Source organism: Leucopleurus acutus, assembly GCF_964270905.1.
Source record: "Leucopleurus acutus genome assembly, chromosome: 9".
In the NCBI taxonomy this organism is placed as follows: domain Eukaryota; kingdom Metazoa; phylum Chordata; class Mammalia; order Artiodactyla; family Delphinidae; genus Leucopleurus; species Leucopleurus acutus.
Genome location: NC_139144.1, coordinates 59,830,052 through 59,857,175, shown reverse-complemented (window position 1 = coordinate 59,857,175; position 27,124 = coordinate 59,830,052). Strand labels below are relative to the sequence as shown.

The following is a 27,124-nucleotide window of genomic DNA, read 5'->3' as shown; positions in this document are numbered from 1 at the left end:
ATTTGTGACAGCTGATTTCATATTAAATACTAACAGAATTTTGTTTATGCTTGAATGTGCTACAGTAGGATGTAGATTTTACTCAGAACCTTCCTGTTTACAAAGTGTTTCATTCCAGTAAATTATACACTTGTAGGCCAGCTATAAAGACCATAGATGTTATGTATCTAAGAAAATTGGGCTACCACTTTGGTGTCAAAATTTTGAAGTTTTATTTTACCCTTGAATCCTAGCAAGTTATTGTTTTTGGAGATCAGAAGTGGTAAATTATTGGGAATTTCATTTGGTACAAACTAATAGAAACAGTTGTTATCAACAGGCATGGCTTTAGGAAATCATGGATATTAATATAAATTGTGTGATTATAATGAATAAGCTTTGGAAACAGCTAATTGATTGCTGGAAAGAGTTGTCGGACTTTTGATATAGGAAGCAAATTAGAGTGTATATTTCTCATTTTCAAGAACACTAATACAATGAAAAAAATCGGTATGTTTATTTATGTTTCTTGCAGTGGCATAAAAAGTCTTATTAGTAAATTTTTATGTGATTTTAGTGACATATATTTTTAAAAAGCCTAACTGAATTGAGTTGAATCTTTCATGTTTGTGATGTGTGTCTACGATTTGTTTCGTTTTGATATTACTTTTCAATATATGAATATACCCATGAGACGGGCTCTTGCTGAATTTTTGGTCACTGTGTCATCAGTGCTATGAGTGCACATTGTCAGTTGTTTAAACATTGTTGAATCCACTGTGGCCTGGCAAGAAGCATCTGGGAGCCAGACTTTTCCTGTGGACACGTGCCAAGTAGTGTATTGTATTTCTTCACTGAAGTGAACTGTATTGAGATAATTTTTCTTCTTGAGTTTTTTAAGTTCAGAAATTATTTTCCAAGCTAGAGGAAGATCATCTGATAAAACTGTTTATAACTACCTGAATTCTATAATAGCTGGTCAAGAATTACTTTTATTTAGTTAGAGTAGGTATAAATAAGTCATTCAGTTAAACTACAGATAGTTAACATTATTCTCCTCATTAGACCATTCTGGAAGGTTCACCTGTCATTTCATGTATTCTCTTTAAATCAGTGATTTACTCTAAGGAAGGACAAATAGACATTGAATGCCCCTTTAGGTACTATAGATGGGCATGCCATTAAATTTATATGTTTGATTGTGTTTTTTAATTAGATAGAAATAAACCCTAGATTGCATTCTTAATATATACAATTATAGCATACATCAGTCTTAAATAAAAATTGTCAGGAAAAGTTTGTAAAGTGTCATTTAACTTTAAAGAAATACCTGAATGGTTGTGGATTGGGGATGAGAAAACAAGAATACTTTGTCACACTGGAAAATAGGCTAGGGGTTATTAGTCTTGGAGTTCAGACACTGCCTGGACTCTAGGCTCCTAAGGTGACAGGGATTTGTCTTTCCAGAATGGATAAGGTCATTCCATCTGCTACCCCGGGACGCTGTTGCGTGAGACCTTAAAAAAGTTAAGATCTGGTTTGTCCACCACGTGCATTGAAAATACCCTGGCTCTCACACACAAGAGCAGACATTTCGTTTATGTTGGCCTTATGTTTGCAATTTTAATAAGAGACACTTTGCAAATGAGAGTTCATCCATACTGCTAGGGGCCCAAAACAGAGCAAGTGTGTTGTTTTTTTAAGCTCAAATTTTTATTCTTATGTACTTTGAAGAACATCAAGTACTGTTTGGCAGGAATGAACATCGAGAGCTCCATCAGATGAACTTTGTGTGCCTAACCTCCCCTTCTTTCCCCTACAGGTTCTACCTTGCTTCTTTTGGCAACTCCTCTCTATAGAAATATTCTAGTTTTAGAAGAGCTCTCATTTTCTAGGCCCTGTAACATATTTTATCATAAATTTGTGTGTCAAAAAAATACCTCCCACCTTAGAATTGAAAATGCTTTAAAAACATAATTCTGAAAGTCTATGTATAGTCCCTCATAGGTACATGGACATTTGTATTTTGAGAATGCCATTCTTTTATACTATGTAAAGTGTTTTTAATTTGCTGCATTTTTCATGTCTTATCGCAGTCAGAGCTAGTGAGGAGCTATAGCTGTTTTATTCAGGATTAATCAATCTTCTTGGGCTCCTGGCTAGGACAGAAGCTGCTCTCGGCTCTGCTTGCTTCAGGGCTTGGCCTTATTCTGTTTTCTCATCATATTCAGTCTCTGAGAGGGAGGTGATGGGAGATGATTTTTCCATTTGCAAGCTGCCTTCCAACTGAAAGAAAGATGGCGGGGGCAAAAGCCAAGCTTTTCACTTTCTGTGGCCCTTACAAACATGACTCTTCTCCTCTTTTTCAGCAGTGTACACTATTTTTCAAGGGAACTATTTTTTTTTTTTAGACTGTCAGAGTTAGCCAAGCTATTTTGTCATTGAAGAGTGTTAAAAGTAAGAATATATGTCTATATGACATCGTGAATATTAACTTTCTCATAAGTTGAATGTTATGGCAATATGTTAAAGTGCTGTTTAATTAACAAATAAGTGATCTATGCAAAGTCTTACATTGAATGAGAAGAAAAAGTGTAGTGCGGGCTTCCCTGGTGGCGCAGTGGTTGAGAGTCCGCCTGCCAATGCGGGGGACATAGGTTCGTGCCCCGGTCCGGGAAGATCCCACATGCCGCGGAGTGGCTGGGCCCGTGAGCCATGGCCGCTGGGCCTGCGCGTCCGGAGCCTGTGCTCCGCAGCGGGAGAGGCCACAACAGTGAGAAGCCCGCGTACAGCAAAAAAAAAAAAAAAAGTGTAGTGCTTCTGAACTTGGGCTCTGGAGGAAGACTGCCTGGATTCAAATGCTGACACTACTTCTTATAGCTGTGTTACGCTGAGCAAGTTACTTAAATGTTTCTATGCCTGTGTTTCTTCATCTGAAAATGGGAATAACAGCAATACCTTCCTCATAGGGTTTTGAGGATTGAGTAAGATTTCACTGTATAGTGTCATGGCTAGCATGGTGCTTGGCACACAGTACATTCTTAGATTATCATGATAATCACTGTTGTTAAAAATCTTCTGTGCACTGGACATTCAGCTTTTTCATTCTCACAATAATTATCTAAAGTAGATTTTGTATTTCTGTTTTCCAGATTGAAAATTGAGGCTCAGAGAGTTTAATTAGCTTGTCTAAGTTTATACAGCTGCTGAAAGAGGATAATGTGAACTTCAGGAATATGAATTTTATTTGCATTTCTGTAGTTCCATTGTATCTTTTGGGATTAATATGGGATTAATTTCTGATTCCATTATGATTGATTTTATTAATTATATTATTATTTAGTATTATTTAGTGAAGTATGCCTATATTTAGAAGTTTAAAAGGCAAGTGATATTTGAAGACAAAGGACGGGGGGATTGAGAGTGACTCTCTTCCCACCCTCTCAGCTCCTTATGTCTGGGACACACAGAGCCAGGGATCAGGATAGTTAGGGGTATTTTTAGTATTTAGCAACAAGGAATATTCAACTAAGAGTAACTGACACTGAGAATGTGGAGAGGGCAGAAAAGCAATAAACAGTCATTACCATTGCCTCTTTTTCTTTCTACTATTTGATATAGTTTAAGTGTGGAAGTAGCATATTAAAAAATGAGTGAGACTGAAGGACATAGGAAATAAATAGGGAAACTGCTGCTATACCCAGATTTAATTGTGGAAAAAATTAGACAAAAGCAGTTGTCATCTTAGAATCCATCATAGCCAGTGAGGAAAAAAAACCGGCCTCCGCCAGAGATGTTTGCCTAGACTTTAGGGAGGCAGATTTCAGAAAACTCAGAGAAAGAATAGGCACAGTGTATGGTATTAAAGACAAGTGTTTTAAAATACCATTTAATATCACAGGATCTCAATGGGAAGAAGAAGGGAGAGAAACTAAAATATATCATTGTGCTAGAATCTATCCAATGAATGTAACTTTTTAAGAGACATATATTAGCCATTGAAATGGCCAAATAACCAAAGAAAATAGGAAAATAGCTGAAATTTATAAATTATGCTAAAGACAATAAAAGGTATATAATTGCTCTCTGGTTTTGTTCGTTTTTGAAATTATTAGGGGCAGTAAGTCAAAGAAAACAATTTAGTTTTTATTTTATTTGCTCCCTTCTGTCAAGAACTATCCTCCAACTGATAAGATTGGTAAGCGGTAACAGAAGCCCAGCATGGGCAAAGAGATTCTAATAGAATAACCCAGCTAACCTGTTTAGTTTTTATTCAACAAATTTTCATGGAAAACAGTGTTTTGTTCTAGCCCCCCCATGTTAGGCTGCTGTAATGTAAATAGACCCTTGGGGAGTTCACACTTGGAGGCAAGTAGACTAGTAGACAAATATTTGTAATACTCTGTACTAACTAAGGCTGTGAGAACAGAAAGGGGGGAGTGGCCAGCTGCCTGGAGGGATTTGGGAAAAGCATCCTAAGTTGGGGGACATTTGAGCCCTGTCTTCAGGATGAGTAGAATTTAATTTGTCTTCTGACCCAGATAAGACTCTGAAGTGGACTCCAGAGAAACTGCTAAAATAAGGTGTCCAAGAGAGCCTTTTATGCCACAAAGAAGATGAAATAATGATTCTAGAGTAGAACCCAACATGGCTTCAAGGAAATGACAGACATATAACAAAGACAATACCTTCAGTGAGGCATTTGGCCAGAATTCTTATGAAATATTTATGGATATAAAGACCATTAGATAACTGACTCTACAGCAGTGCCCAAAGGGTGTTGACCAATTGATTTTGTGACCACCTTAGGGCTTAGTTCTCAGAATTGTCATACTGCCATGTTCATGAATGCCTTGGGTAGATATATACAGGCTATGCTCTCAATAGACCAAAATCGTGGGTCAAATCTAACAGGATGAAGTATGATAGAATATCACACTTGCCCCAAAACTCTAGTTGCCCAAGTATGAGAAAGGAAAGACTTTGCCCCACAGAAAATGGGAAGGACACCGGATTTTGGTCAACAGCTCAATATGAGTCAACAGTAATTTGAGTCAATCCTCAGACTGTGTGCTTTGGGAGTATAAAAGAATTATCAAGCAGTGCTCTGGGTTAGCAGGATAACAGGTTTTTCATGTTGTGGATCAACAATATTTAGATTTTTCATTAAAACTACCCTAGAGGGCTTCCCTGGTGGCGCAGTGGTTGAGAGTCCGCCTGCCGATGCAGGGGACACGGGTTCGTGCCCCAGTTCAGGAAGATCCCACATGCAGCGGAGCGGCTAGGCCCGTGAGCCATGGCTGCGGGGCCTGTGCTCTGCAACGGGAGAGGCAACAGCAGTGAGAGGCCCGCGTACCACACACACAAAAAAACAAAAAACTACCCTAGAAAGTGCAGGGCAGCAATTCTCACACTTTTTAATCCCAGGAGGTCTTTTCTGTTTGTCTGGGTTTTTTGTTTGTTTGTTGTGGTGGTGGTTTTTTTTGTTTCTTGGCTCTCCCGCACGGCCTGTGGCATCTTAGTTCCCTGACCAGAGATCGAACCCAGGCCCTCTGCAATCAGGAGGCCTTTTCAGTCTTAAGAATTATTGAGGACTCCCAATTATTGAGGACTCTTTTGTTTATGTGGGTTATGCCTCTTAATATTTAGTGTGTTAGAAATTAAAACTGAGAAATATTAAAAATATTAATTAATTTAAAAGTCATAATGATAAGCCCACTACATGTGAACATAAATAACATTGTTTTTGGAAAAATAGATATATTTTCCCAAAATATGAGTGAGGAGTGGCAGATCTCTTGAATGTGTATCTTAATAGGAGACATTTAGACTCTCATATCTGCTTCTGCCTTTACTCTGTTGTTATATGTTGTTTAATTTAAGTACAGTCAGCATGTGAAGAAAATCCAGCCTCATACAGATATGTACTAATAGGAAAAGGAAGTATTTTAATAAGCCTTGCAGGTAATGGTGGGTATTCTTCTTTGATACTGTACCCAAACTTGACAAGTGTTTGTTAAAGGCTAGTTGCAATGTGGAGTACAAAACCATATCAGTGAACTTTCCACACAGTATTACAGCAAAATTCAGGAGACCGTCTTGTACTTTGAATAGATGTTTTACCCATGCGTGCTTTTGTAACATCATGCATTGGTCAGTTGGAAAATATTGGTTCATTACATTATGCAGAACTTCTAAATATTGACACAGTTATGGTACAATTAAAACATCACATTCATTAATATCACCACTGATCTCATTCGAAAAGTCCTTAAATGCTGAAGAGTTATCAAGCTTATATCCTAAGATGTAAGTTTCTAAAATTCTAATTTTTGCTTGAAAGCTCAAATTTTATCATGGGCAATAAATGTCAGTTGTTTTCATTAAAATAACAAGTTCACTTAATTCATTTTTGAGAAAATGTCTGCCAGATTCTTAAGTCTGAGTAACCATAGCCTGTCAGTCATTCTTTCAAGTAAAAATGGTGTTCCATGAAAAAAAGCAGCTCGTTCAGTTTACCACTCAATCTCCCACACCTGGAGCTGCGGCGGCTATGCTTTATACATTCTTCTGTCTCACAGCATATTAAAGAGACAGGTATTCAAGACTGATTAAATGAAAATAATAACTTGTCATCAAGGACACTCTTAGGTAAAACTGGCTTGTTTGTCGTTAATGCTACTGCAGGGCAGTGAAGAATACAGTGACAGTTTGGTTGCCACTGTGTTAGTTTACGTTGAAGTGTCAGCAGTTTACCCGTCATGGCTCTGCAGCATCAGTGCAAATGTTAACACAATGAAAAAGGCAAATATCTTAATTTTATTATGAAAATAGTTTTGACTTCATAGACCCTCTATGCCCCAAAAGGGTCTTGGAAACCACTGCTGGTAAAAGGGATTATAGAACCAATAAGTCAAATGGGTGATGGTTCCTCTTAGAGGGACCTGTGATTTTTCTTTCTTGGACTCTTGAAAATGAGGTTAAGGTGCACTGCACGTGAAGAGGTTGAGTGTATTTGCATAAGCAGGCATCAGAAACAGAGTCAAAGCCTGTAACAAATGAGCTCTGCATTCGTAGATCTGCCTTTTTCCTAAGGCTATGGTAGACAGTTCCTTATAAAACAGCCATGTTACAATTAAATGATCTTATCACCAACTCATGTATATTAGATAGTATTTTTTACAGAATGAAACTTAAACTAAAATCTAAGTTAAGATGAAATATTTTACTTTCTAAAAATGGGATGGATTCAAAATAGTTTATAATGAAATACATATACATTTGGGATATTATTATTAAAAATGAGAATAAAGAAAAACCAGAAACTGAATAAGGGTTGTCTAGAAGGAGATGTTAATAGTGTTTACGGATAGGTCTTCTGTGACTGAAAATGTTTTTTCTCTTTTTGCTTATCTCTATTTTCTGGCTTCTAGCAATGAACAGATACTGCTTTTGTAACAAGAATAATAAGAAAAAAGTTTAATTTAAATTTAAAAAAGAACTTACATGTAGCAAAGTATAATTGTACCAGAAATCCAGAGCCAGGTAGAGGTTACTATAACTGAGAAATAATTTAATTTGGATGTAAATTTTAATATTACAGAATTTATTATACACTTTAATTAAAAAGCTGAGAATTTGAGCTTTGTGAAATAGTTAGAAGAATGTCATATTATAGCATACACCGACTAGAATACACTGGGACACGGCGGAGTCACATTTCATAATTTCCCCATGTCTAGTATTCTTTAGGAGTGGGGTCATTTGCAGACTCACAGTTACTTCTGACTGATGGAATCTGGCCTAGTAAAACCTTATTTTTAACCTATGTGCTTTCTTTGCCTGCCATCGTTGCCTGTAGATGAACAAGTGTATGTAAGACTGCTCCTGCTACTTAATAGAGAAGTACATCTAGAGCAGCAGGAATGTCTGCAGTGCATGTTGCATAGAAGGCAGTGCAGGGAGAGAAGAGCAGGGTGGAAGTGCCATGACCTTGGTCCAGTCATTCAACACCCCAGTTCAGTTCCCCTTTAATGAAAGAAGGAAGTTGAACTGGATGATAGCTAAAGTGTCTTTCCCTTCTAAGATTTCTCCCAATTCTGTCAAATGAGATCCTTGCTTGAATTTGAGTTTTTTCCCAACATCCCAACCATGATGTTAACAAGTTTAATGTCTGTGAACAATCATTATTTTTGCATTTTCATGTTTGTATATAAATTATGAATTTTAATATTATAGTACAGAAATTCACTGTGCTCTAAAGGCATTTATTTTAACAGTGATAACCTTTTCATATTAAACCCTATAAGAATAGAATGTCCAGGTTGAAAATTAGCTTCTATGATTGAACAACTATTGCTTATTTTATTGCCTTTTATATCACATTAACCTTCTCGGTTGCTAAATTAATAAGTTGTTGCAAAACACCCAGCTCCTCAGGTAGTGAACTTGATACTGCATGCTACTTGTGCTTTTTTTTTTTTTCCCCTGAGAAATCTGATTATTTCATTGTCCTCTCCAAATCCTGTTCAAAGTGCTATGGGATAGACGTTATTCTTTCTGCTTTACAGAGAAGACACTGAGAATTAGAAACAGCGTCGAGGTTGCATGAGTAACTAGACCTTTAACAGTAGGACTCAGTTTGCCTAATTTCCAGGAGAGTAAACATGACTGCCATTTCAGGCATCTTTATCTTTCTTTTCATTTTGAAGTTAGCATAATACTAAAAGGCACATGCTTATGTCTTTATAAAAATATATCTTTTATTGCTATAAACTATATGTTAGGCTATTAAATAGATAGAAGAAACCTTTAGAAGTGCCGTATTTTAAGTTCCCAGTAGTCCAGGATTTATAGGCCCTTAAGGAGCTCACTTGTCTTCATTGTCATAATTTTGAATTCCCTCACCCATATCCCTTCGACTTTACTCTTCCACTTCTCTAACCCTTCCAGCAGCTTCAGAGCTTGCCCCAGGTGTTGAGAGAGAAGAGGAGGTGAGGTTCCATTTGTATAAATCCTTCCTGTGTTTCTGCCTCTTTGTCATCTTACTGCTAGGACTAGCTGGAGGTGTCTTCAGTTCCCCATCCCATCTGTTCCATCTCCTCCTACTCAGGGGCATCTTGCTTGCAACTCCCTGGAGCCTGAACCCTTGATGAAATGTGCAGGAGAGCTTGTTGTTCTGAAATGTAGGTGAACCTCTTTCAGATCTTTGTGTGTAGAAAGGCTCCTCTTTACCATCTCCATTTAGCTGTGTTTTCCTTATTGAAATAAAGTGAGAAGGTAAAGCTGACTGGCCTCAGAAATAAATCCGTTTTCAATTATGAGTTGCATTAGAGACCTTTACAAACTATCAAATAGTGTGTGCTGGCTTTAGGGGCAGTTGAGTGTGTAGAACATTAAAGGTGGGGAAGGAGAAGTGGAGAAGAGAAAGGAGAAGATGCACGTTTGGGACAGCCAGACGTGAAATTCCGTTTCTAAATCGTCGCTGAAAGGATTGCTTAACCTAAGATGTACCTCAAATACAGTGCTATGGTAGGATAGAACCTACCCACTTATGTGAAAATGTTTTCCAAGTCCACAAACAGCCAATATTCACGAGAAATTTTAGCAAAAACTGTATCTATAAACCGAAAATCAAGGAAATGGCACCATGGCTTAGAGCTGGGGCTTCAGTGAAAGATGTGAAAGTTTAAACCCCAGCTCTTGTTCTAACTGGCTGTGTGAACCTGGACAAATTATTCAAGCTCTGTAAATGTCACTTTTGCATCCATAAAGAGGAAAAAAGTTCCTATTATTACCTCATAGAATTGTTATGAGGATTTAGTTACATAATGGATATAAATGCATATAGTGTGAACATTGAAGCAACACATATTAACGTTTCTTGAGATAAATATATAGTCTCATAATCAGATGAAGCCTGGGCAGGTAGAGATCTAAACCCAAGATTTATTTCAGAGCATAACTTTTGATTCTGTGTTTTATTCTTTTTAAAATTACATTGTAATTCAGGAGAGCTGTTTTCTGAAGGTGTTTAGTGAGAAAGGTAATCATCGTGTGAGTCAAGGATTTTCTTGTGTTGTCGTCCTCTTCTCCCTGGAAGACATGATAATATCAGTCCTCAGCCATGATGTGAACATCACACATCCTGTTTTGGTGCTAACAAATTGTCTTTAGCCTTTTCCAAGCAATGTCAGCTACACATGTCAGTTGCTTATCGCTTTTGTTTTTTTGGTTATTTATCCTTAAAAAAGAATGTTAGTAAGTCAGAAATAGCCATTTTGTAAAAACTGCATAGCTAGACAGATCTTTGATCCTTATTAGGGTAATAATCCATCTGTTATGGAACTGGATCAATTTGTAAATTAAATTGATTAATCTAGCAGCGAAAAAGAAAGGTCTTGACTTTTCCCACAGGAAGCATTTCCTCAAATGGTAGTCATTCTAAAAAAATCTGGGAAGACTCAATTTTCTGCTATTCTTTTTCTCTTTGCTCAACTCAGCAAAAAGGCTTAATATGTATCCAAAAAGGAGTGGAAGTAGAATTCAAGCTTTTAGATTCTCTAGGGTCTGATTGTTCCTGGAGGTCTCATATTTTTGACAGGGTTTAATGTTAAAAACCTTTCAATGACTGTAAGAACATTTTTAATACTCATTGGTTAGTTTAGTAAATGTATAACTATGCTTGAGTTATCTTCTGCAATTAGTTCACTTTATTGTTATTTTCATCTTGTTATGATCAAAAACAAAAAAATCTCCCGGTGATTCTCCTAACAATGTGTGAATGGAATAATAACTTCACATGTTGAAGAGTTTTGTGCTGCAGCTGAGAGGCATGTAAATACAAGCTGCTTGTTTGTAAGAAGCTTCCAGATTTGCAATATGATTGCTATGGAAACCACATAATGAAAACCTTATAACCATCTGTATGGTTTGATGGATTTTATTGCATAGCTGAGCTGTTTTTGTTTACTGTTATTAAAATGTTGAATGGAATATATTAACCCACACATATTGACTATTTGAGGTATTAATTAGTATCGTATAATGACATCATGCCTCAACCCCCAAATAAAATATGTTTAATAATAAACCTAAATAAAACAACATCTGTATGTTTCTAATATATTGTGAAGGTGATTATTGCCTAGAATTTTGGTCACTTGTCCTTATATATTTTTTGAATGATGTGGAGAGGTTTGCTCTGTTAGTAAATGAATATAGTAGTAGGATTTATTTTCATGATTTTGGAATCCGTTTGTTCACTTAGTATTTATTGAACATCTCCCTCGTACCAGAGTCTATTCAAGATTCAGGTTGAGTTCTTTTCTTCCTAAGATTAAAAAAGCACACACCAGATTTGATTTTGTTGTCTTTTATATGGAAGCTGCTTGTACTGTTAGCCCAAGATAAAATGGGTTGTTTTACTGTTAAGAAAAATTGATATTTGAAACACAGAAGGCTTTGACCTGAAGATAGAAGTTCTAGGTTTGCAAAGGAGAAAGGAAGTGTTTTTAATGAGCATCTTATCCTCTAAAATACTTCTTATTAAGCATCTCACATGGATTTCAATTTGGATACTTCACAGTAAATATTTTTAATATCATTCTGATAGTTTAAGAATACATTGTGCATATAATAGGTACTTAAATTTTAATTCTTGTAATTATTTTATTTTATTTTTTTTGCGGTACGTGGGCCTCTCACTGTTGTGGCCTCTCCCGTTGCGGAGCACAGGCTCCGGACGCGCAGGCCCAGCGGCCATGGCTCACGGGCCCAGCCGCTCCGCGGCATGTGGGATCTTCCCGGACGGGGGCACGAACCCGTGTCCCCTGCATCGGCAGGCGGACTCTCCACCACTGCGCCACCAGGGAAGCCCCTCTTGTAATTATTAATAGTTTTTATGATATCTTGACACTGACTTTGGGTGGTGAGAGTAAATCCCATAGTGTCTTCTTAAGAGCCAGGAATAGTGCTTTCTGTATTAATGTGGTTAAAGCTTTTGACTTCAGGACAAGTGCCCTTAACTATTTTTGAATTTACTTCTTACTATTGAATTTGTGACCAAATTGGAAGAGAGGGAGTGCTGGGGAAAGAGAAAGTATGAAAAGTAAAGAAAGCTCTCTCCTTCACCTCAAAAGAAATTAATGATTTGTAAAACGAGTAGCTTGGACTAAATGACGATAAATGTCCCTAATACCTTTAAAATCTGTATGAAAACACCCTATTGACCCATTTATGGTAACTAGTCCTTGAGGTTTAACATAAGTGAGATAATTGTTGAAGAGAAAAGAGACAGCACTTAGTATTAGACTTTTTATTAGGTCTTCTATGTATTCTTTACTATTTGACTGAACTATATTAAATTGCCAATATTATGTTTAGCTTAATGTGTATAAAGTGCCAATGATTTCCAGCTGTTCCTTATATTGGAGCTTACATTCTTTTGTTTGAATTGAGTTACAAAAATTTGAAACAGTTATAATTATCTTGTAAGTACAGTAACTCTCAAGCTTGATTTAAATGCTAGTTTTTATTAATCACCACTTTAAAATTTGCACAAGACTTCTAAATTTACACCTGCATTCTTGACCTGTCTACCAAGCTTTGCAGTTGCCCCTGGACATTTCCTCTGGGTTGCCCCACCAGTATATTAAATGTCCCATGTCAGAAACACAACCCCTTGAGTAGCTTATCTTGGCTATTCTCTTTTTAGTAATGATGTTCCCATTTCTCCGTTAACTAAGATCAAAACCTGAGTCATCCTTCGTTGCTCATTCTTTTCCCGTAGCCCTCCACATCCAGTCAGGCAAAGTTTGTCTATTCTAGTTCCTTTCCCTCGCATAACCATCTCCGTTCCATTTCCTCTGCCCCTTCAGTTCAGGACTGACTTCCCCTTTAGCTAGACTAGGAATGGTCTCTCTCCCCACACCCCTCATCTAGGCTGTCTGGGACAATGGGATGTGATAGCCATTCCTCAAGCAGTTTCAGTCCTGCCCTTTCTCGCCTCAGAAATTTGGGGGGACTCTTATTCCTCACCAAACATGTAAAAGCCTGAAGTCCACAGCAGGATGTTCACGGCTCTTCAACAGTTTGCCCAAATGACTAGCATTATCTCCCATCCTGCTCTTATTCTACAAGAACAGCCTCTGCCTTTATTATTATTATTTTTTTGATAAAAATGGACCATTTTTAAAGTCTTTATTGAATTCATTACAACATTGCTTCTGGTATTTTTCTATGTTTTGGTTTTTTGGCTGTGAGGCATGTGGGATCTTAGCTCTCCGACCAGGGATTGAACCAGCACCCCCTGCATTGGAAGGCAAAGTTTTAACCACTGGACCACCAGGGAAGTCCCAAGAGAACCACATTCTTTAGCCAAAATGAATATGCTCATGCCTTGTTCTTTTGTTCATGCCTTCCCTTGTCTGGAAATTTCCTCCTTCCCATCTCTCCTTATTCAGATTCTCTCCATCCCTCAGAACCTTTATGGTATTGCCCCAGTTGGGTGGTTTCTCCTCTGCACTCCTTCAGTACCTTGTACCTCACAGGTCAGGTTTTATGCCCCTTATCCCAATTTCCTTTAGGTTCTGTCTTCTGTCCCCTCTAGGCTGTAACTTCCTGAAGGCAGAAGCTTCCTACTACCCTTGCCTTTCTGGTAGAACCTCTCTCTCTTACAGGTAGTTAATGCTCAATGAAGATTCATGGGTTGAATTATTTAATAGTCATAATGACTGTATTTGTCTCTTTTGCATATTTTTCTTTAAAGTTTTTGATTTTCTTGGAATTACGATTCTTTTTGATCCCAGTTTTTCCTTGACATGCCATTTTGTTCGTATGTCCTGCCTTAAATATTTCTAAATTGTATATTAATCCTTAGGTGGGGCAGGTGGTCATGTAGTAAGTATTTCTTTGATGTAAAAGGATTAACTAGCCTATTGACTCTGTTTAAAAACCCTTCTTATTTAATCTCATCATTTTTCTTCCTATAACTTGGGAAAGGAGTGTGTGGGAGAGTGTAGAAATAACATGAAGATATATATGAACATATGCAGGATAAAGAACATGGATTTTGTCATCATAAACCTAAGTTTGAATAGCAAACATTGGAAGTTTCTTTATCTTTTTGAGTCTCAGTTTATTTCTCTGTAAAATGAGGATTTAAAATGGTTTACCTATGAAGTCTTAACATCTGCTGTAGTGTATGACACATAGTAGTTCCTCAGTGTAATTTGGGGGGGGTCTTACCTTGAAGGGTGAGGATGCTTCTAGTATCTTCCTGTGATGATCAGTTGAGAAAACATGAAGTATCTGATGCTCAGTAAATGACTTCTAGGTTAACTGTATTTTATATCACACATTTTCTCTTTGCTCTGCTGTTGTTTCAGGGACCATGATTTTATCTGTGGTACTCATGCCACAGTATAATGTGGTCAATCCGTATAATGCCGGGTGTCATCTTACTGCATTTTTAGGGCTTTTCTGGATTTAAGATTATTCCAGATGAGTTTCTGTGAATATTTAAAACAAAATACGTGAAACGTTAGTACATACCTTAAATTTTATCAAGCCAACTGGTCAGGTTGCTGTTTGGAAATAGCTAGAGGTTTCTTTGTTCAGCTTTCGATTATTGAAAAGGGGATGTGAATGTTGAGTGGTTTCATTCTTTGAAAAGGAATATTTATGTGTTACACACTTTTAGTTTTGCTCTTAAGATGGGGTGAGTACTGTGTCTTTCTCCCTGAGGAAAGCCTTCAGTGTCCCATTTATGTTGTTTATTTACAGAAGAGGAAGAGAATGGAGCTCCGGTGAAAGTGGAGGGGCAAAGGAAGATGAGTCAGGACAGTGTTCACCACACCACAGGTAATGAGTTGTGCAGCTTTCTGGGAAAGCTTATGTTGGTTTTGTTCACTTTCCTTTTCGTCACTTTCTTACTGCTCTAAAGATGTGTCCTCGGCTCCCCGAGGTTGTCTCCTTGGGTCTGGACCTCTTATGGCTGATAAGCTTCTTAGACCCATTTAGGATGCATGAGAATCACTTGAGAAGGATTTATAAAGTAAGCCAATTTATACAAGGTATTCCTTTCTGAATTACTTTGTAACGACTCAATTAGCTTTCATTTCTGCGCAAAGGAGATTTAGTTGCATAAATTAGCTTATCATCATTGAGGAAGTGTCACTGCTAAAGGACAGTTTATAGATACAACATGCAGTTGCTGTCAAACCTATAAGAATGTAATATAGACATCTGTGTATACTTTGTGCTTGAGCAGAACAGACTTCTGCCATTCAGAGACTAACAGGGGACAACAAGTTGCCCAGGGGACTGGCAATGTAGACATCTCTGAAAAGGTCAACTTGACACAGGCTCTGACAATCGACCCACAGCTCTGTCTTCTTTGATAAAAATCAGATAAACTTAAGACCGCTAATTGATCTGCAGCCTGTTTAAATGTTGGCCATGCATATCTTCATTGCATATGATTAACACAGAAAGCAAATGAATTGGGTAAGAAATGCCAGAGTCCAGTGACAGCAGCTTAAAAATGGGAAAAGGACAGTGGTGGCCTGGAAGGCTAGGAAGGATATTCCCCTTATCCCTTTCCACTTGGCACGTGGCCCCAGGTACTAATTATGACTAAGACTGGAAAAATAATTGCACGTGCTGTGTACGGAATCACATGATAAAGGCAACTTCTCTTGCTTCTTGTTATTTCCAAATAGCAGGAGATAAACCCTATCTGTAGTGCAAGCATGAGGTTAGTTTTGATAAACCAGCAATTATTTTACACAGAAAGAAGAGAAGGACTGCCTTCTTATCAGGACTTTACACCTCTTCATAGCCACATGTCAGCTGGGGCAAGGTCTGCCATATCATCCCATGTTCTGCAAAGAGCTATAGTTGGGGGTCACCTCCCCTCTCTGATATGTCCATACATCACTCTTTCAAGCTGTCAGGGGCAGGGTGGTCAAGCAGTGTGTGTTCAGGAAGTAGGCTTCCCGAGTCCTTCCTACTGTGGCATGTAGAAAGGAAACAGAGGCCTGATTTCCGGACCTGGACAGGAAAGCAGGAGCAGGTTGCTGCAAAAGGTTTGGGTTTGCTTTTTTCAGAAGGGAAGTGAGGAACAAGTCATTAGATGCAGCTATAAACACCAAGGCTGAGCAAAGCCTTGAGGACAATGTTCACTGGCAGTTTTAAGTACATACGTTTTGTTATTATCATAAAGCTTCTGCCAAAAGCATGTCATTTTCTTTTTTTTTTAATTTCTGTGCAGGTATATAAGGTGGACACATACAAATCTTCTTTCCACAAATATGAGTGTTTTGGCTTAAAACAATTGTGTTTTTCCAAAACCCTTTTAAAGTAACTATCTCCCAAATTTTTGCCTTTGAGGGAAGGAAGAACAAATCAGGTTTTCCTCAAAGGAATGCAATAAGGAGATCTACCTTTTCATGCAATTGCTATAAAGCACTGCAATAATTCTTATCTTTAGTGACATGAAATTCTTTTCAAGCAACAGTTTTAATGCTTTTGCATACCAGTGACCTTTGCTCTCCCCAGGCTGTCAAAGATGTAACATTAGAAGTTTGTTTGCTGTGCAGGGCAGTGAGTTGACAAGGGTATTACTATCTTGCTGAGCTTCACATGATGTGAACTTCTAACCTTACTCAAGAATGTTATATTTTTCACGTTGACTGATTTTACTAAAGGAAAAATTCTTTTTTCAGACTACTCTAATGTAAAATATATAAGCAGAAACAAAATTAAGCATGTATTTCTTACAAGTTATTTCATGTTTAAGCTTACGTAGCTTGCATATAAAAAATAAAGATTCCATTTGATTTTTTTGAACATTATACAATATGCTTACCTTTCTAAAATAGTTTTTACACCTATGACATTACCCAAGGAGAGATTCTCCATTATCTTATTATTGTGTTTTACCCGTTGTCATCATGTTTTAAAAATCTTTTCATTTTTGCAAAAGTCAATATCTCCAATGTTTAGCTTGTACTTTCATAACAATTCTGTTTTTCTTGCTCAGTGATCTGTTTTTGCATGTTTAACTTACAAGAGCAAATACATTGTTTAAATCTTTCACAAGCCAGCTAATTTAGAATGTTATTTTCTTTGTTTCTTTACCTTCTTTTTTAACCATGTATGCTTCTTAGGACAAGAAACATAATGAGATGATTTTTTTTTTTTTGATAATTTTGAAAACATGGATCACGGTGTGGATAGAATAGGAAAATTAATTCATATAATAAAGACAACTAAACCGCTTTAATTTGTATTCAGAATGTAAGCTTATTGGTGGTTTATGACATTATGCTCCATCCCATTTTTTTTTGTTGTTGTTGTTTTTAAAAAACACATCTCACAGGGATTATTTTTTCAGTGTATAAATGAACAGTGTTAACTTCTGTGAACCCACAGTGCTTCCAAGGATATCGATGCATATTTTTTTGTGTATGTTTAGACACACTTAAAATTTAGAAAAGTAAACCAGAGGAGCTTGCTGCTGTCTGAGGAACAAGATAATTCTTAATTTTTATGTCTGGAATTCATTTTAAGAATTTTGACATTACCTTCCGAAGGAGACTAAGGCTAATGAACATAGACTGCCAGGTTTTCTCCCCCGTTGGGCTTCTTCTACATCAGGTGTCTCTAACCCCCGGGGGCCGCGGACCGGTACCGGTCCGCAGCCTGTTAGGAACCGGGCCGCACAGCAGGAGGTGAGCGGTGGGCGAGCGAGCGAAGCTTCATGTGCCCCTCCCCATCGCTCGCGTTACCGCCTGAACCATTCCCACGATCCCCCCCACCCCGCGCTCCACCACCCCCCACCCCGGTCCGTGGAAAAATTGTCCTCCATGAAACCGGTCCCTGGTGCCAAAAAGGTTGGGGACCGCTGTTCTACATCATAACTAATATTGCATGCTGAAATAGAATAGTCAATTTGTATGTACAGGTAGGTAGCCATGTGACATAAACAACTTACTATTCTTTAACAGGGCTCACATATGGGACACAGGAATGAGGTTGGTCTTTGGGTAACATCATCATCAAGATTGCAGAAAGCACAGTAGAAAATGCATCTTGTTCCCAGGACTGCCAGATCACTAGCTCTGTTGACTTTTTACAGCAGTGAGATTTAATGAAATGCCCATGATGCACATCTAGGCAGAGATGCATCTTGCACACGGTTGGGGTCTCTCTTCCCCTCCTGTGCTCCTGTAACTCCCATTAGTGTTAATGGGAATTTCACTAAGCGCATCGAGGGGAGGAGAGACCCCTAAAGGGATAAGGATTATGTGTTAGAAATCACCATATACTTTCCTCTTCCTTCTTCCCTCTCCCCTGCGTTTGAAAATCTACTGAGTGAAAAACTATTGTGAGAGAATCTGAAAAAGGAAAGAGCAAGCAGAGGCTGAACAGCTGCAGAACCCACTGGGATGCTTCAGCTAAGCCAAAACTTCTCTAGTTTTTAACCCAGGTTTTCTTTCTTCAGCCTTTTAGGATCAAGCCTAAGGCTGAGCAGCATGGGGAACACACAGGAGCCTCGACTGGGGAAACCAGCTGTTTAGATCCTTCTACCTCCTGGCCAGTGACTATGGGGGAGGGCCTTGCGTGTGAAATGATGTCATCCTCTCTTTGCTCTAACTCCTTGACTTTTAAACTGACACTGACGGACTGCATGGGGCACAACATTTGACCCAGTTAGCAGTTGATTTAATCTGACTAGAATGTTTCAACTTCTAAATCCCTATTTGTCTAAATAAGTGGTTTTTAAAGGAAATCATTCACTTCATTATTAAGTAATTTTTTTCTTAGAAAAATTTGACAATGTTTGGAGAAATCTGTCCAGCCAGAGTGCCCTCTAGTGTCCATTCATAGAATTTCCATAATATATGCTTTGAGGGGAAAATGTAATGAAGGGTGGCCACAAGCATTGTTAGTTCTTGGTTGGATTCCCAGGCTTGTGTACATCCCTGCTAGCTTCTGTGATGAGTGTTCAAATGCTAGAGCGGAAAAGTCAATAAGGTGTCTGTCTCTCTGTCTCCCTCCCTCCTTCTATCCCTCCTTTCCCCCGTCCCCCCTCTTTTTTTGAGTTCTTAGAAAACAAGCAGAAAAACTTTAATAGGAGGATTGTCCTTGTTTATTTTCTTAAAAGTATAATGGAAAAGTCGCGTCTTACTTCTTAAATAGTCAGACTCCATATTATTCAGATTTTCTTTTTGGCTTTAAAAAAATGTTTCAGATACTAGAGAGAATTCTTTAAATTTCGAATAAACCTAACACTTTGAGTAAATCACAAGCTATGTGTAATAAGATGAACGCCCTCCTGACACGCTAATGTGACCGGTTGTGTTAGAATTGCCAAGGAGCCTGCTGTTTGAGAGCCATATAACAAAACTAAGATGACAACCCTGATCCAGCATGTGTCTCCACAGTTATCCCCTCAGAATTCAAAGATGACATTCCAATGATGGAAGTTGTCAGCACGTGTATGTTCTGCCTGGTTAGCGAATACAGGGACATCTTATTGATATTGCTTGCATTCTTTTTGCATTAACTCATCAAAACTCAATTATCATGAAATTAAAAACAGGAAACAGTTCTCAGTGTAACAAAAGCAGCCAGTGTATTTAACTCTGTGCTGTGTTTCAGGCGACCCACATTGTATAAGTGACAAAGCATTTATTACCCGGTTTATTGTGGTATTATAGAGCGGAGAGCGCTAAGTAATCAATCAGTTAATGGTCTGTATGGCAGTTTGAACACATCACATCCATTGTGCTTATGCTGTTAGAAGGATGAGCTGATAACTGCAGTGTATGTTGCATGTTTATTCAGAGCCTAATGTCCTAAACTAGGGCTGACAGAAATCCTGGAAAATGCAGCTTTAGCACTGGCAGTTTCAAAGTTGCTAAAATATTTCAGAAATAACTTTGAGAGGCTTTGGGTACAAAAGTCCCTAAAGGTAAGAGCTGGAATTATCCTTTAGATTACTTTCATTTTATTCTCTTCCTTTAACCAGCTTTATGCTTTGAAAAAGTTTAAATTTAGGGACTTCCCTGGCGGTCCAGGGGTTAAGACTTCGCCTTCCAATGCAGGGGGTGCAGGTTTGATCCCTGGTCTGGGGAGCTAAGATCCCACATGCCTCGTGACCAGAAAAACAAAACATAAAAAAAGCAGAAGCAATATTGTAACAAATTCAATAAAGACTATAAAAATGGTCCATATCAAAAAAATATATATATATATATATGCCATTGATGCTTTTTTTTTTTTTGAAGTTTAAATTTCAAAAAGTTTTTTTGTTACCTCGTTTGGTTATATTTGTACCTTAGCTCCTTTATTATTTTTTTTATGATGTGTCCTAAATTCTGTACGGTGCTTATTTCACAACGTGTTTATCACATCTCATGGATATTGCTCATTATACAGGGAGGCTGACTCATCTTCAAAACATGTTGCAAGTGGGCTTAGGTTTGTTATAGAAAATAAGTGGGAAGTAACTTAGGTGCTGGTTTGAAGAAACATGTTGCAATTACAAGTTTTAGGTAAAAACAAGAAAAGGAGAGAGGAAAGAAAAGACATTCAAAATTAGATCTTTTTGAAAATGGTCCTTAATTAGATGAGAGCAAGAAGTAGGATTCTTGTGTGGATGTTATCAAGTGTTCTTTGAATGAGGACAGAATTTTTTTCGACTGTTTTTTGGTGGTTTGGAGTGGCCCTTTAATCGCTATTCGTTCATTTTTAAGTGAGGGCCCATTACATGAAAGCTCTAACTCTTGTTTTCTCTTTCTTCTTCCTAGGAGATAAAAGCACCGACTATGCTAATTTTTACCAGGGTTTGTGGGACTGCACAGGAGCTCTTTCTGATGAATTGTCATTTAAACGTGGTGATGTGATTTACATTCTTAGCAAGGTAAGCAGATACCCCAAAATGACAACTGTAAAGCATGAATACGAAGCTGCATTTTTATGCGTTTGGATCTACAACACTAGGGAAAAAATGCCAATTGGAATTCTTCTAGGTCCTTGTTAACAATTGGGAGTTCACAATAATTATTTTGTCAAGTGAAATATAATCAAATTTTAAACACAATCAGATAACAGGATTCAACTTAACAGTGTGTTTACCTATCACTTCAGCCTTTGGCTCACATCCACACACTGCCTTCTCCAGAAACAATATACTTATGTGAAAGTTAACATTGTAAGGTATTAGGTTATTTATTATGTTTTTCTTTCCTCTTCCTTTTTATTCTTCTGTGTGCTTATTCTGATTTTGTCTGCCATTCACTACTGGTAACACTGTGTTTATAGAACAAGTTTTTCATCTTTATGTAAATACATCGGGTGTTCCGGCAATTTAAAAGCAATACTTTTCTATTCAGACAGGTTTAGGTAATTTTTTTTAAGTTTAACATAATTGTATTTGTAAACATAATAGCAAAGTATATTGCTATGAACTCATCCTTAGATATACAAAATCATTGTTTCTGCCTCTTAAGATACTGGGTTATTCAAAATGCTTCTGGCCTTAAATCTAAAAGTCAAGATTCTTAATTGATTTTACTTCTAATGACATGCATGAGCTCCTTTAACTTTCATATTTTAACTTTGCCTACTGTAATATGGGGGTTAAAAAATATCTCCCTCAGTCTACTTCATGAGGCCACATTAGAAACAAATGATGTATGGAGACGATTTAAATATAAGTAAAGAAATGTTACATAAATCATAAGTCTAGGAGTTTAATGTGCTTTGTTGATTAGAGAGATATTTTGGAAAGATTATGACTTATTCAGAAAGATAATATGACTTATTAGATACAGAAGAGAATTTGGAAATAAGGTCACTTAATTGAATTTAAACACTAGTTGACTGATGCATAAAATCATATACAGAAAATCATAGAACATTGGAGTGAGAGATCTTAGGGCTCATCTGTCTATCCTTGGTTTTACAGATAAGGGAATTTGGGTCAAGAAAGTGCCAGAGCCAGTACTTAACAAGGTGTTTTGATTCCCAGATCAGAGCTTTCTGCTCTATTTTTTTCTTATGCCTGTATCTATCTTCCTTCCTTTTTCCCTCTCTTCTTCCTCCTCCCCCTTCTTTCCTTACTTGTATTTAATTTGTAACTGTCGTAAAGTGCCTAAAATGTGCAGGGGCCCATTCTAGGCACCAGGAATCCAAAAAAAAAAAAAAAAAGAGAGAGATATAAGCCCTTGTAGATTGGAGGAAAATAGTAAGTAAATACAGCCAACTGTGATCATTGCTGGTTGAGATGCCCAAATAAGACTTGTCCCTTATTTCTCAGTCCTCTGCTCGCTAGTGTATTTTTTTTTTTAGAAAGATACTTTCAGTTCTTGGAAGCTATAGATAGCCATATCACAACTCTTGGATTAAGCCTGTTACAGAGCATTCAATAGTCCTGTGTTAAAATGACAGCTTTTTGAGTCAGTTACTTAATATAGAAAACAAACTGATTAGTTTCAGTTCTTGAAAAGAAACTTTCTTGGAATCATTCCTCAAATTTACTTAGCTCACTGTTTCTTTCACCAATTTAGCTGCATAAAATTAAATTGTGTGTAAAATCGCATATAAAATTAAAAGGTTGATTAGCTTCCACTTGGAACTTCAGACTATAGGGATAAATGGCACGTAGCCAGTATGTTTGTATGGTAAAATATGAAACTTACGAAGCCCATGTGGGTTTGTTCTTGAAGCCTTCTTTAGGAATCAAGTTGTCTTTGTTTTTTTGTTTTTTTCAAGCTGTCTTTGTTCCTGAAAGCCTCAGAGTACCAGCCTCTGGGACAGGCTGTGGTGCAAGCAGCGTTCCCATAGGCTTGTCTTATTTCTGCCATTGCCTCAGAAAATCATTCTCTGTGAATATGAAATTGGAAGTACAATCATAGGTGTGTTATCATATTTCTAGGATTCTGGGGGAAGTCATTCCTTTTCTCCCAAACCTGTTTTGTGATGACTGTAATTTTATATGTGAAGCCTGTCATAGAGCTAAGGATGGTAATCCACCTCATAGGAAGAATACACTCCCATCTAAAATTTCTAAATGCTGTTATTTGGGTATGGGCTGCCTGAAAATACTTCCTTTATCAACCTTTCACAAGGTTTAAATTTCCACCGGCAGCATTTCATGAGAGGCCTTCTAGAGATGGGCATTTTATCTGGAGCTCATTTTGGTTTTTAAAAGAAGAGACAAGGCTTTGTTAGCACATTATCACCATTGGCTAGATGAGTAAATACCCATATTTACCCAGCTGTGGACCTAGTACAATCAACCAGGTTGATCTTAGTGAGGGTGAAAGAAAGACAGTTCGTTTTCTCTTGACGGAATTTGGACAAATTCTGGGCCGTTGATGAGCATCTTGGCTCTTTGTTGTCAGGTTGCTTTGGGGGTCAGGATATATTTATGAAGACTCTTACTTCCCCCCTTGGCTTTGGGTGAGTTCAGATAGGAACCTCTGGTGATTCTTTAATTTTATATTTGCTTGGTCTTACAGTTTTTATAAAAATTTTGGCAAACATAGATCATAAGTTAATATCATAAATTTATTTAATATGTGAATGATGACAGCAGTTTGAATGATGAGTATCATTATAAATTCAGAACTCAAGGCCCTTAGAAGAAGAGAGCAAAGAATTGCTCAAAAGGACTTGTTTCTAGATCAAGGTAGCGCTGATGCTATGTATTGATTGTTTTTTTTTAAGTGCAATAAATATAGAAATCACTAGCTTTGTTATATGCCTAGAAATTTGTTTAATCTTTCTCAGAGTTATATTTAGATTCCATGGTGTTGGAATGAAAATTTACCGTTTAAATTTATTTTTTACACCATCTAGTGGCTCAGAATGAGTGGTGCAGGTAATTGCAGCTAATGTGCACAATCAAAATGATGTCATAAATCCAACTTTAAATTTAGCTATGGGTTATTACTTTCCTATCTCATGTCAATGAAGTATAAGCATTAATCATGAAAATTCTTTTCATCATTCTGAATTAAATGTAAAAATTGTATATTTAAGGAAAAATGCATTTTAAGGAGTCTAACAGTATTTATAGAGACATAAAAAATGTGTAGTTAGTAAAAAAAAAATTAGTGCCACAACTTTTCTAATAAAAAATGCCATTTAAAAGATTTCAAAGAAACACAACTTGCTTTTTATAATTAACTGATCTATAGTTTGCAGTATTTATTGTTGATTTGACTTACCTTCTAGAAGCTTGTTAGTTCTGAAAATAATCTTTTAAAAAAAGGCAACACAAGATAGTTTAAGAAGAGATACATTCTTTTCAATATAAATAAACCTTTAGACAAATCAAGAAATAAAATGGCATGTACTATAATAAAGAATATTTTAATTTTGTAAATATAATGACAAAAAGATTTAGCTAGTTTGATGATTAGGCTCTCTGTATTAGAATTCACTATAGAAATATAGCTTGATTTTAAAATTCAGTCTTTTTTTTCTATTTTTGCAAGGAAGCCTTGATAGGGTGTCAGCTGTGCTCAGTCTGCCTGGGGGTGATTTATTTAATTTAAGTCTCTTTTGAGTTATACAGATCTTAGCTTTTCTTTCTTTCTTTACTTTTTTCTTTTCTTTTCTTTTCTTTTTTTTTTTTTAGTGAAAATCAACTGTTACAATAAAGAAGGAAGAGAAGGCAGCTACCCTGCCCTTCCCCTTCCCTTTTTAACATTTTCCAATTAGCAGCTGCCACGTGACCCCTGGCTGAGCTAGCCCCTCCTTCAAAGTGTCTGGCATTTTCTTAGTTTTAACCTTTGAACCTTACTACTAATAAATCTAAATACTACTTGCCTAAAAATGCAAGCCTGTAACTTTTTGCTTGCAGGTCTTTTCATATAACATTTCTGCTGTTTTTTTTATGTGTTAAGACATTTTATATACTTCAATAGTTCAGTGGAGATTTAGAAATTCTGCCCCCCACCCAAAGATGGAAGGTATTGATAGGAATGGATGAAAGGGAAATATGTGATTTTTCTTTTTTTAAGCAAGGTACAATTACCTTTTTTTTTTTTAATTTATTTTTGGCTGCGTTGGGTCTTCATTGCCGCACAGGGACTTTCTCTAGTTGTGGACAGCAGGAGCTACTCTTCATTGTGGTGCACGGGCTTCTCATTGCAGGGGCTTCTCTTGTGGCGGAGCATGGGCTCTAGGCGTGCGGGCTTCAGTAGTTGTGGCATGCAGGCTCAGTAGTTGTGGCACGTGGGCTCTAGAGCGCAGGCTCAGTAGTTGTAGTGCATGGGCTTAGTTGCTCCATGGCATGTGGGATCTTCCCGGATCAGGGCTCGAACCTGAGTCCCCTGCATTGGCAGGCGGATTCTTAACCACTGCGCCACCAGGAAGGTCTCCAGGAATATGTGATTTTTATGACCGCTGCCTTGTTAGTGAAGTTATTATGAAACACAAGGCCTACTTTCAGATTTATTTGATGGGGGAAATTCGTATTTGAGATTGCAAATCTTTTGTTTTTAGTTATTTATTTTTTTTTTAGGAAACAGGTTGTTTAAAATCATGCTAAATTCTTTTACTGGTTTGCATTTCAATTTTATTACCACCTTAAACATGGACACAATATCATAGCTAATAGTATTGTCCTAGAGCCGTGTTTATGGAGTTTTATAATTTTCATGGCAGGATCCAGGTTATATAGCTACAGGCATATTATAGTCCCACATAGCTCTTTGGCTATTTTATTCTGTTTGCTGCTCTGGATTTACGTTGTCTATTAGTTTATCTTTCAATCTGTACTCACCAGTAAATCGCTAACCACATTCCTATTCTTACTTTTAAGGCAATAAATTATTTTTAGAGACTTAATGACAGAAGAGCTATGCTTCAGCAGGAAAGAGGCATGCTGCTTGTCTGCTATTAACAGAAAAATAAGAGAGTTAAGAACCCTGGAATATTTCATCTAGTCTAGGACACATGTGACTTGGGCTTTGCAGCTTTTTGAGACATTTTTTATTAAGTCAAAAACAGGAAATGTGGGTTGACAGTGTTCACTAATATACAGTAAAAGGGCATTTTTTTAGTGGGTGTTGTTTGGAGTTTCAAGCATTGCTTCCCTTTGTAGCTGTGACTTTTTCCAGTGATTGGTGAAATGTAACTGTCACTGATCATTTGCTTCTCATTGTGAAAATGTAACGATTCTGTTACTAAGGCTGTTTTGGCTTCAGACTTACCAGAAAAACAAATAAAATGAAAGTCTTGCTGAGCTCTACTGGCAGAGGGAAATACAGAGTTCCTTTTCAGCTCTCTTAGTTTTTCCTTTGTGACCATCTGACCCCATGTGCCACATATAGCAAAACCACCTGCTGAAGAGTAACCAGGACACCTCAATATAGGACATACCTTGATGATACTACGCTAGTTCCCTAAATGTTATCACATCTTGTAGTCTTTTGGGAAGGAGGAGGAGTGTTTGTACTTGTCACTGCGGTTGTTTGGGTCTGACGGCATTTAGTTTCTATGCTAAATGCCCATGGTGAAGCATAGTGGGCAGACCTATGCTATGCTTATAACCTCTCCCTGGTGGTGATAAGCAGTGTATGGAAACAGCATTACGTCAGAAGATGTTCTCATTCCACTCATGGGACTCCTCTTGTTACCTGGTTGCAAAAACCATGCTCTAGTACTTCCCGATTTTCTCTTACATAAATTGGAGGGAGCATTCCAGGAAAATGTTGACAGATGAAAGGGGAAGGTGCCTGCAGGAGACAGGCTGTCAGGCTGAGGCCCTGCAGTGGCTTGAGAAGTAAAGGAGAGACCAGAAGGCAGTGTCAGAGAGGCAAGTTACACAGAGGTGGCAGTGGAGGGGCTGCTATGGCTGCAGAACCTACATGGTTTAATTCTGCATGGAGTAAGCAAAGGTTTTCCAGGAGCAAACCAAAACAACCTTAAAGAAAAGCACCATGTTGATAAGTAAAAAAAAAAAAATCTTAAATTGAAAAATCCATGATTTTTTTACGCCCTTCTGCTCTCCCCCCACCCCACCCCCCCAAAAATCAAGAGCTCCCTCAATGTATATATGGCATATTCTCACTCTTTTGAGATGTCTCCTTTCTTATCTCTTTAAAGATCAGATTCCCTT

The 27,124-nt window shown here is 37.5% G+C and overlaps 1 protein-coding gene across 2 annotated transcripts in view; it reads left to right on the top strand.

The window, feature by feature from the left end:
- Positions 1-27,124, top strand: part of SKAP2 (src kinase associated phosphoprotein 2) — a 173,546-nt gene that overhangs the window by 136,169 nt on the left and 10,253 nt on the right. For both annotated transcript variants that reach the window (XM_082846107.1, XM_082846106.1), the window contains exons 10-11: positions 14,764-14,841; positions 20,799-20,911. In XM_082846107.1, the coding sequence (XP_082702233.1) occupies positions 14,764-14,841; positions 20,799-20,911 (191 nt within the window). The remainder of the gene's footprint in view (positions 1-14,763; positions 14,842-20,798; positions 20,912-27,124) is intronic.